This window comes from Rhinoderma darwinii, chromosome 5 (genome assembly GCF_050947455.1).
Source record: "Rhinoderma darwinii isolate aRhiDar2 chromosome 5, aRhiDar2.hap1, whole genome shotgun sequence".
NCBI lineage: Eukaryota > Metazoa > Chordata > Amphibia > Anura > Rhinodermatidae > Rhinoderma > Rhinoderma darwinii.
Genome location: NC_134691.1, coordinates 261,303,256 through 261,314,336, shown reverse-complemented (window position 1 = coordinate 261,314,336; position 11,081 = coordinate 261,303,256). Strand labels below are relative to the sequence as shown.

Sequence of the window (11,081 nt, the reverse complement as noted above, 5' to 3'; positions counted from 1 at the left end):
TAAAACAGTATTACAAAAAACTTACTTCGAATGGAAGTTCTGTTTGCGATGCCGATTCCGGGATATTTGATATTAACATTCCATGGCACACTTAAAGCAATAACTCCCCTTTCTTGGACTTTAACACGTGTGATAGTGCCATTCCTGCAGAAGGTTCCCAAGTTATAGGAGGAGTCACGAACATAAGTGCTGATTTTGAAGCTAACAAGGTCTGAACACATGCTCGAAGGATGTATCTGTCTCAGCCATGGAGTAGAGAAGCCCAGTACAAGACCATTGTTCTTGGAGGTCAAGATATTCCAAACGTAGGTCCGATTTAAGCCATCTAAGTTTGAAGGCTGTAGACTAATATTTAAGGGACACACACCAGAGCTGCAATCTAGATATTAAAGGAAACAAATATACAAATAATTAAGCTCTGCAGTCAGTTACTTGATGGTATTAAACGTACAAAAGACCTCAAGTGATACAAAATGCCCAAATCGTAATTATTTGTACACTACCGTTCAAAAGTTTGGGGTCACCTAGACAATTTTGTGTTTTCCATGAAAACTCACTTATATTTATCAAATGAGTTGCAAAATGACTAGAAAATATAGTCAAGACATTGACAAGGTTAGAAATAATGATTTTTATTTGAAATAATAATTTTCTCCTTCAAACGTTGCTTTCGTCAAAGAATGCTCCATTTGCAGCAATTACAGCATTGCAGACCTTTGGCATTCTAGCTGCTAATTTGCTGAGGTAATCGGGAGAAATTTCACCCCACGCTTCCAGAAGCCCCTCCCACAAGTTGGATTGGCTTGATGGGCACTTCTTGCGTACCATACGGTAAAGCTGCTCCCACAACAGCTCTATGGGGTTGAGATTTGGTGACTGCGCTGGCCACTCCATTACAGATAGAATACCAGCTGCCTGCTAATTCCCTAAATAGTTCTTGCATAATTTGGAGGTGTGCTTTGGGTCATTGTCCTGTTGTAGGATGAAATTGGCTCCAATCAAGCGCTGTCCACAGGGTATGGCATGGCGTTGCAAAATGGAGTGATAGCCTTCCTTATTCAAAATCCCTTTTACCTTGTACAAATCTCCCACTTTACCAGCACCAAAGTAACCCCAGACCATCACATTACCTCCACCATGCTTGACAGATGGCGTCAGGCACTCTTCCAGCATCTTTTCAGTTGTTCTGCGTCTTACAAATGTTCTTCTGTGTGATCCAAACACCTCCAACTTCGATTCGTCTGTCCATAACACTTTTTTCCAATCTTCCTCTGTCCAATGTCTGTGTGCTTTTGCCCATATTAATCTTTTCCTTTTATTAGCCAGTCTCAGATATGCCTTTTTCTTTGCCACTCTGCCCTGAAGGCCAGCATCCCGGAGTCGCCTCTTCACTGTAGACGTTGACACTGGCGTATTGCGGGTACTATTTAATGAAGCTGCCAGTTAAGGACCTGTGAGGCGTCTATTTCTCAAACTAGAGACTCTAATGTAATTGTCTTGTTGCTCAGTTGTGCAGCGGGGCCTCCCACTTCTTTCTACTCTGGTTAGAGCCTGTTTGTGTTGTCCTCTGAAGGGAGTAGTACACACCGTTGTAGGAAATCTTCAGTTTCTTGGCAATTTCTCGCATGGAATAGCCTTCATTTCTAAGAACAAGAATAGACTGTCGAGTTTCACATGAAAGCTCTCTTTTGCTAGCCATTTTGAGAGTTTAATCGAACCCACAAATGTAATGCTCCAGATTCTCAACTAGCTCTAAGGAAGGTCAGTTTTATAGCTCCTCTAAGCAGCAAAACTGTTTACAGCGGTGCTAACATAATTGCACAAGGGTTTTCAAGTGTTTTCTAATCATCTATTAGCCTTCTAACACAGTTAGCAAACACAATGTACCATTAGAACACTGGAGTGATGGTTGCTGGAAATGGGCCTCTATACACCTATGTAGATATTGCATTAAAAACCAGACGTTTGCAGCTAGAATAGTCATTTAGCACATTAACAATGTATAGAATGTATTTCTGATTAATTATGTTATCTTCATTGAAAAAAAACCTGCTTTTCTTTCAAAAATAAGGAAATTTGTAGATGACCCTAAACTTTTGAACGGTAGTGTATATCCTAAGAGGTATTCCATAACTAAACTAAAAACATTATTTTAAAATAAAGAGTTTTTGTGTTGCAATAGTGCAGCTTTGGGTCCATGTCTATAGAAAATAAAAACACTTTCTAATATACCTTATTTGGGGTTTCTCTGGTACCGGATTTAAGTCCATGCATAGAAGAGTAAGCTGGCCAAAGACATGACATCGTTAGTGCCCAGCAGATGGACGATTAGTCAATTTGGACACAAATTTACCAGTATATCATCATCAGATGCAGCAGGGAAGCCAAGAAGGGAAAAAACCTTTCTACAATGTCCGATTGGTAGTTAATTAGCTGATTGTACAGGTTATGGCCAATGCTTGGTCTAAAAAATTCCACCACAACCGATCAAAATTTCCACACAGATTGTCCTTTAGTAATTGGTCATTTACATGAAGGAACATTATGGGGGAAAAAAAAAAAAAGTCACAAGAAACATTGTGACACGGTCAGAATTCTTGTGATTGTAACGTGACTTATATGGAGTCTGCATGATGGTCGTGGTTCTATCGCAGATATTGTGTGATCAAAAGATGCCATAGTGCTCTAACCTTAGTCGGTTTGCAACGCTACAACAGATTGGAGATCAAGGACAGGAGAGAAAAAAGTGAATTAAGTGTGTTCTTTTAAGTTAATAAAAAAATTAAAAAAAAAGTACAAAACCCCCTTTATACATATTTTTTTTTATAATAGAATTAGTCACCATTATACTACACTTACAACTTAAGGGTTCTCTTTTTTTTTTTTTTTTTTTTTTTTTTTTAAACGAGACTGAAAACCAAAAATTCCAAATTTTACAATCCTACAGACTAAAAATATAATATATATATATATATACACACACACAATTTTTTTTTTGCCATTGCTCTGCTATAAGCAAAGTTTCACCTTCGATAAATTCCTTCTTGTAAATTTAATTTACAGAAATTCTCAAATATACCTATTGCCAAAATGCATCCCTGTATGAGCGGGAGAACTACATATTGTAGGGCTGACTAGTTGTGGCGAAATTTTATTTCATACAGCTGCTCACCCTGGCCCTGTTCACAGAATACAGGCAACATTCACGACCCTGTACTCCATCAATGGCTAGAGGAGGGGGGATGTTATAACACCCCGCACCATAGACAGAATTCAGGCATCAGTGTTATGCTGAAAGTGCTAGGGAGTGCAGGTACTGGGCAACTCGATAACAGATTATTAGGGAATTATTGTAAATGCAATTCCAGAAATAGCTTTGGAAGTAGTTAACAATTTGTTAAATTATTTGGATTGTAAAATAAGTTGAAACAGTAAAAAGTAATGGCATTGTGTTTAACCCATTCACGTTAGCCATACGGCTATATACGTTCCAACTGCGAATTCCCCACGCAGTTGTCACATATATAAAATGTTGGCAGAGTAGAACGGCAGTATTAAGATGTGCAGCGCTGCACTTTCCTGTCTGCCGGCTCTCTCCCCAATGGAGCCTCAGGCTAAAATATAGCAAACGCTCTGGCCGGGGACTCCTGCCTTGGGAAAGCCCTTGACGTCACTGTCCATATATACATCAGGGGCTCCCTCAAGAATCCAGAAGTGCAATCCCCGGCGGGAGCTTCGGCAACTGGTCACAGATGCATCAATGACCCTTGGTCATGAAAGGGTTAATTTAGAAAAGAGTTGTAGATGAAAAGATAAGGTGTCCTAAACTCACCAATTGTCCTATTGATGTCCATGATGAAGTACATCTCTGGTGTCTTGCAGCTGAAGGTGTAATCTACCCTTTTGCCACGGGATATCTCAAGACTCGATTCCTTGCAGCTTGGATTACAGATAAAACAAGGTGGTGACGGGGTATTTATACCACGTTTTATATAGACAGTTATGTTGTCTGTAGACTGTAATGAGACAGTAACAGTTTCTGGGAAGCAATAGAGAGAAACGTCTTAGGTTAGGTAATAAGAACAATATAATCAAACGCTGTAAAGAAAGATCCTTCCATTAAAATGAATTATAATAAACATTATTGAACGGTAGAGAGTTTAGAATGAAGAGGCATACAAATATGGAACAATGAAAACACAGAACCCCACGTGTTAAAATTATCTTATGCTGCATTCACACGACAGAGAAAAATGGCTGTGTGACGGGCTTATTTTTTTGTTTTTTCAACAGCCGTCGCACGTTTGTTTTCAGAACACTATAGTACTATGGCTGTATTCACGTGGCCATTCTTTTAACAGCCCGTGAATACTTTCCGTCCAAAAATAGGACATGTCCTATTTCTGTCAGTGTTTACAGCCAGATAGCCCCCATAGGACTCAATGTATCAGTTTTCAACAGCCGTTTTTAAGGAATGAATCCTTGTGACGGCTGTTAAAAACTGATCCTGGCGTACACAAGAGGACTCCCGGGGCACAACGCTCATGTAACAACTGAGCCCAGGGAAGGCCTTTATGTCACATTCCATATATGGAGAGTGATGTCAGGGCTTTCAACTATGGAGTTCCCGGCCAGAGCATCGCAAGCGCTCTGGCCAGGAACTCCTGTCTTCGGAAAGCCTTTGCCGTCACAGTCCATGTAAGCCCCTAACACCACTGTCTACATATGGACAGTGACGCCAGGGGCTCCCTCCAGGAGCTGAATCTCCGACCAGAGCATCGGCAAAGCTCTGGCTGGGGATCCCTCTTGAGGGAGCCCCAATGGTGCTATCTACAGGGTGGGGTGTGTGTGGCCCTATCTACATGTGCACTGTGTGTGGCACTTTCTACATTATGGTATTCTACGGTGGTATTATGTGGGCACAATGGCACTTCCTACAGTGGGCACTGTGGTATTATGTGAGCACTATCTACAGGGTCATTGCAGCACTACCTACAGAGGCACTGTGGTGTTTTCAGGGTGTTTGCACAAAAAAAAATCCTGAAACAAAATGCATCTTTTTTTAATGGCCATTAAAAACGGATGGCAAACGAATGACAAAGGACAATCAAATAGCGACAGGCAGACTGGGAACGGATGAAAATTTGGAAACATACTGATGCGAAAACGGCCATTAAAAACAGAGTTGATACGTTTTTAACCCCTTTGCGCTCAGTGACATACTATTCCGTCATGCTGACCGCATCGTTTGCGCTCCGTGACAGAGTAGTACGTCACGGGGAAAATGCATCGCAATTTTCCGCCGGCGCATTCACGAGCTGTGACAGCTGCTGTTTCGGACAGCAGGCTATCACAGCTCAATGTGCCGCAACCTGTCGCATTGCTCCCGCCTCCTTGATCGCCGCTATTGGTCAGTCAGTGACTAACTGACCAATAGCGGTGATCTCTCTCAGCTTCTTCTCCCTGAGATCACATCCTGCTGCAACCGTCCTGAACACCTCTATTGGAGACAGCGAGGCATTCAGAGCAGTTGTGAGAAGTGAGATTGAAGAAGAGCAAAGTTGGAAAAAAGTAAAAAATAAAATAAAAAAAATAAAACTTGTTTCCCACCTCCCCATCCACTACCCACTCCTGTACCCTTCGTCCTTGTGTCCCCCCCCCCCCCACATTTTTGATCAGTGATCTATCACTGACCACTTCTTAGTCTTCAGGACCAAATTTCTTTTAAAATATATTTAAAAAAAAGAAAAAAATTGTTAGTCTAGACAATTTAACTAGTTAGTTTAGTATTAGGGTTAGTTAGAGTCAGGGAACCATCAAAAAGCGTAATTCGGTATAGAGTCAGGGAATTTAGCAGCAGGAATCCGTCACAGTGTTAGATCTAGCATTAGGGGCCCATCACTGTAGTTAGCTTTAGTGTCAGGGAAGCTCAGAATAATCTAGTTAGGTTAAATGTCAGGGAATAGTCGCCGTAGTAGTTCGGTTTAGTCTCAGGGAAGTTCAAATAAAATCTAGTTTGGTTTAGTGTTGGGAACCCTCGCCCTAGTTAGGTTTAGTTTCAGGGAAACCCACTCGTTCTAGAAAAACAATTTTTTCGGGCTAGTTTAGGTAGCAGCCTATTGCTCCTAGTTAGGGAAGCAAACAAACAAGCGTCCAATGGACATTTACTGCCGAAGAGGCATATTAATTTCGACCTCATCCAGTGATGGAGGGACCCCCTAGGAGACGCCCCAGGACCACCACCACAGTTGAAACCCCTGAGAGAAGTGACCCCACAACAGTTGATACCCCCAAGTGAAGTGACCCCATTTGGACACCCACACCAGATAATCTTGAACCCCAAATCCCTGAATACACAGGCAGCCCAGGGATCAAATGTAACACAGCAGGGGTCAGTGAGATGGACTTTTTCTAGTTCTTTTTCACTGATAACTTTATAGAGCTTATGGTCTCCCAGACAAAATTTATATGCCCAACAGTATATTACTAAGAACCATACATCATTTTATGCCCAATCCCACAGGTGTACCCCAGTAGACGCAACAGAGTTGGGCAAGTTCTGGGGACTGCACTTGAACATGGGGCTTCTGAAAAATATGGTCATATGGCCATGTCCAGGATGCGTTATGAAGCAATACTTCACTTCTTACATTATACTGATGAGCAGTGCCCACTTTGAGAGGACTCCAGTTTTGACTGTTTGTATAAACGGAGACCCCTATTAGACCATTTCAGTGCCTGGTTTGCCCAAGCTTACACCCCCGAGAAGTGTATTTCTATTGAAGAGTCCTTGGTACATTTTAAAGGGAGGCTTCAATTCCGCCAGTACCTGCAGAGTAAGAGGGCAAGGTATGGCGTGAAGATTTATAAGCTGTGCGAGAGTGCATCAGGGTATACGTACAACTTTAGAATATATGAAGGGAAGGACAGCAGTATTCAGCCCCCAGAATGTCCCCCTTACTGGGAGTTAAAGCAAAAATTGTGTGGAATTTGGTGCACCCACTCCTGGACCAGGGTTACCACCACTACCTGAATAATTTTTATACCAGCGTCCCATTCTTCAGGTGCCTCGCTTCCAGAAGTACTGCGGCATTCAGCACTGCTAGAAGAAATCTGAGAGGCCTCCCTAAGACTCTGCTTGGGTAAATACTCAGAAGGGGTGAGAGCAGGGCACATTCTAGCAGCAACACATTGTGTGTCAAGTACAAGGACAAGAGAGATGTCCTTGTATGGACAATACATGGCCACACCAGTACCCATGTACCTTGTACAAGGTACCAGTACAGAGACCACCAAACCAGACTGCATCCTGGACTACAATAGGTAAATGGGAGGGGTGGACTTGTCAGATCAAGTCCTGAAGCCCTACAGTGCCATGCGGTGTGGTATAAGAAACTGGCCGGGTACATCATACAGATGGCATTGTACAATGCGTACGTGCTACGTCGATGTACAGGCCAGACGGGAACTTTCCTGGAATTTCAAGAGGTGGTTATTAAGAACCTAATCTTTAGGGACCAAGAAGGGGGGGCACCCAGTACTTCTGGACGAGAGGCCACACGCATCGTGCCAGGGCAACACTTTCCAGGAGAAGTTCCCCAAACTGCCAAGAAGGGAAAAAAAAGTCAAAAGAGGTGCAAAGTTTGCTATAAGAGGGGGATAAGGAAGGACAATATATCAACGTGACACGTGTCCCAAAAAACCAGGGCTCTGTATGAAAGTTGTAAAATTTATCATACATCCCTTGATTTTTAATCCACCCCAGTTTTACTTGACCTGATGCACTCTGCACAGCTTATCCCCCTCATCTCTCCCTTCTGAGCCCTGCTGGGTGCCCAGGCAGCTGTTAACCGCCACATGGAGGGCATTGCCATACCCGGGAGAACCCACATTACAATTTATGGGGTGTATGTCTCCAGTGGCACATGCTGGGCATAATATATCGGACACTGAAATCGCATATATGTATAGAAAATGGCAAATCTCACTCTACACCATCTGCTGCGCATTATCTTTTACACAATAACTGTGGGGTTAAAATGCTGACTACACCTCTAGATGAATGCCTTAAAAGGGGTGTAGTTTTTAAAACTGTCACTTTTCGGGGGTTTCAACTGTACTGGTACCTCAGGGACTTCTGCATACATGACTTAGCCCCAAAAAATCCCCAGTAGGCCAAATGGTGGTCCTTTCCTTCTGAGCCCTCCCATGGGCTCAAACAGCAGTTTATCACCACAAATGGAGTATTGCCACACTCAAGACAAATTGGGCAATAAAATTGGGTATTTTATTCCTTGTGAAAATAAGAAAGTTTGAGCCAAACCTACATCATATGGAAAAAATATATATTTTTTTTAATTCACAGGCCAAATCAAATAAATTCTGTGAAAAAACTGTGGTGCATAAATGGTCTCAACACCCATAAATGAATTCCTTGAGGGGTGGGGTTTCCAAAATGGAGTCACTTCTGGTGGGTTTCCATTGCTTTGATACCTTTGGGGCTCTGAAAATGCGACATGGCACCCGAAAACCAATCCAGCAAAATCTGCACTCCAAAGAACACAAAGTGCTCCTTCCCTTCCCTGCCATTTGGGTCCATGGGAGGCCTCCCATGGACCCAAATGGCAGTTTATCACCACAAATGGGGTATTGCCGCACTCAGGACAAATTGGGAAACAAAATGGGGTATTTTGCTCCCTGTGAAAATAAGAAAATTTTGATCAAAAAGGACATCGGTTTTGAAAAAAAAAATTCAATATTTTTTATTTCACAGCCCAATTTAAATACGTGCTTCGAAAAAACAGTGGGGTCAAAATTGTAACAACAACCATAAATAAATTCCTTGAGGGGTGGTTTCCAAAATGGGGTCACTTTTTGTGGATTCCTACTGTTTTGGCACTTCAACACCTCTTCAAATCTGGCATGCTGCCTAAAATATATTCTAATTAAAAAAAAAAAAAAAGAAGAAGAGGCCCCAAATTGCACTAGGTGCTTCTTTGCTTCTGGGGCTTGTGTTTTAGCCCACGAGCACACTAGAGCCACATGTGGGACATTTCTAAAAATTGCAGAATCTGGGCAATACATATTTAGTAGTGTTTCTCTGGTAAAACCTTCCGTGTTAATGAATTTTTTTTTATTAAAATTGAAATACCGCAAGAAAAGTGAAATTTGCAAATTTCACCTCCACTTTGCTTTAATTACTGTGAAATGCGTAAAGGGTTAAACCACTTCCTAAATGCTGTTTCGAATACTTTGAGGGGTCTAGTTTTTAAAATGGGGTGTTTTATGGGAGTTTCTAATACATAGGCCCCTCAAAGCCACTTCAGAACTGAACAGGTACCTTAAAAAAAAGGCTTTTGAAATGTTCTTAAATATGAGAACTTGCGGTTTATGTTCTTAGCCTTGTAACGTCCAAGAAAAATCAAATAATGTTCAAAAAAACTATGCCAATCTAAAGTGCACATATGGAAAATGTGAATTAGTAACTCTTTTTGGTGGTATAACCATCTGTTTTTACAAGCAGATGCATTTAAAATTCAGAAAAATGCTATTTTTTCTAAATTTTTACATTTTTCACAAATAAACAAACACTGAATATATCAACCAAATTTTACCACTAACAAAGCCCAATGTCTCATGAGAAAACAATCACAGAATCGCTTGGATAGGTTTAAGCATTCCAAAGTTATTACCACAAAGTGAATGATGTCAGATTTCAAAAATGGGCTCTGGGCCTTAAGGCCAAAACAAGGCTGCGTCCTTAAAAGGGAAGGTGTCATGATTTTTTCATTTTTTTTATTATATTGCTTTTATTATAATGTAAACAAAAATTTTATTTATTTGTGTTGTCACTTTCTACTTTTTAATTTATTCATACTTTTTCTTCTCTATGGGGGCTGCCATTTTTTTTTTCATCTCTGTATGTGTCAATTAATGACACATACAGAGACGGAATACGGCAGCTACAGGGCATAGGGCACAATGAACGGCTCCCGTCCATTACCTCTGCTATCTAGCTCTGTACTGTGCAGATGCAGGTCAGAGACACAGCAGAGAAGCCGGTTTATAGGGAGATAGCAGACACCATTATGAAGACCAGCTGCACTGCAGGTAAGATGTGTGTCTGTCTGTCCCTCTCTCTCTGCTCTCGTGACCCCCGATGGCCCCACCACCAGACGGGCCCCCCTGTAGTCGTGCAGGAGACTCTATATAAAGGACGCAGCTTATCCTTCTATGTAATGTGATGTCTGCCATCCACACATGTTCCTGTCCTGGGAAAGCTGGGTGAAAAAGAAAATATGCCCGCTGTTAGTGTGGTACCCAGCTTTCCCAGACCCCTGAACGGTAAATCTCTCTAGTTGTGCTGAGACAGAGGTTCATTAGTCACATCCCCAAAAAAGTCTCATCACAACTAGAGAGATTTACTGTTCCGGGGTCTGGGAAAGCTGGGTGACCACCATTACCCCTCCTACTGGTGATCCCCCTCTGTCATGTTATCGGACCTAGGTTAGCCGTTCTGATGCAGACGGGGTTCATGTGACTATAAATCTGCCCATAACAAGAGACAGTGCACTCAGGACAAGCCCTGCCCTCATTACGTAGTTGTGTGGTTCGGTCTGCAGTGATGGCGGTGGGTAGCTCTGACACCCGCTTCCCCGTGCGGGTCATCCCCGGACAGAAGGGGGTGTCCGGATTGGAGAGACAGCGCGGCACATGTCCTCAGGTTGTGTCTGGTATTGCAGTTCACCTCCATTGAAGGGAATAGGACAGAGCTGTAATACCACACACGACCTGAGGACAGGTGCAGCATCATGTTTTCCTGGACGACCCCTTTAAGACTTTTCCCGTTTCTGCAGTGCTGTGTGTAGCAGAGCGGAGTGTGCACGGGCGCCGCTGATACTTCTAAGCCGCTTATCAGCTGTTTTCAAGAATCAGCGGCGAGAACCCCCCCCAACACACACACAAACTCCCCCCAAATACGCAAAATCAAGCGTTTTTTTATGTGGTTTTTGGCACGTAAAATGTGCAAAAAAAAAAAAGTGTGTCATATACACGCCGTGTGAACCCGTCAACTGAAAAGT

At 42.3% G+C, this 11,081-nt stretch overlaps 1 protein-coding gene across 1 annotated transcript in view; it reads right to left on the bottom strand.

Annotated features, from left to right (window-relative positions):
- CDCP1 (CUB domain containing protein 1) overlaps positions 1-3,866 on the bottom strand; it is a 51,908-nt gene extending 48,042 nt beyond the window's left edge. Inside the window, exons 1-2 of the mRNA XM_075828236.1 lie at positions 3,833-3,866; positions 26-379 (exon numbers count right to left, since the gene is read on the bottom strand). Of these exons, the coding sequence (XP_075684351.1) occupies positions 26-379; positions 3,833-3,866 (388 nt within the window). The remainder of the gene's footprint in view (positions 1-25; positions 380-3,832) is intronic.
- Positions 3,867-11,081: the final 7,215 nt, after the last annotated feature.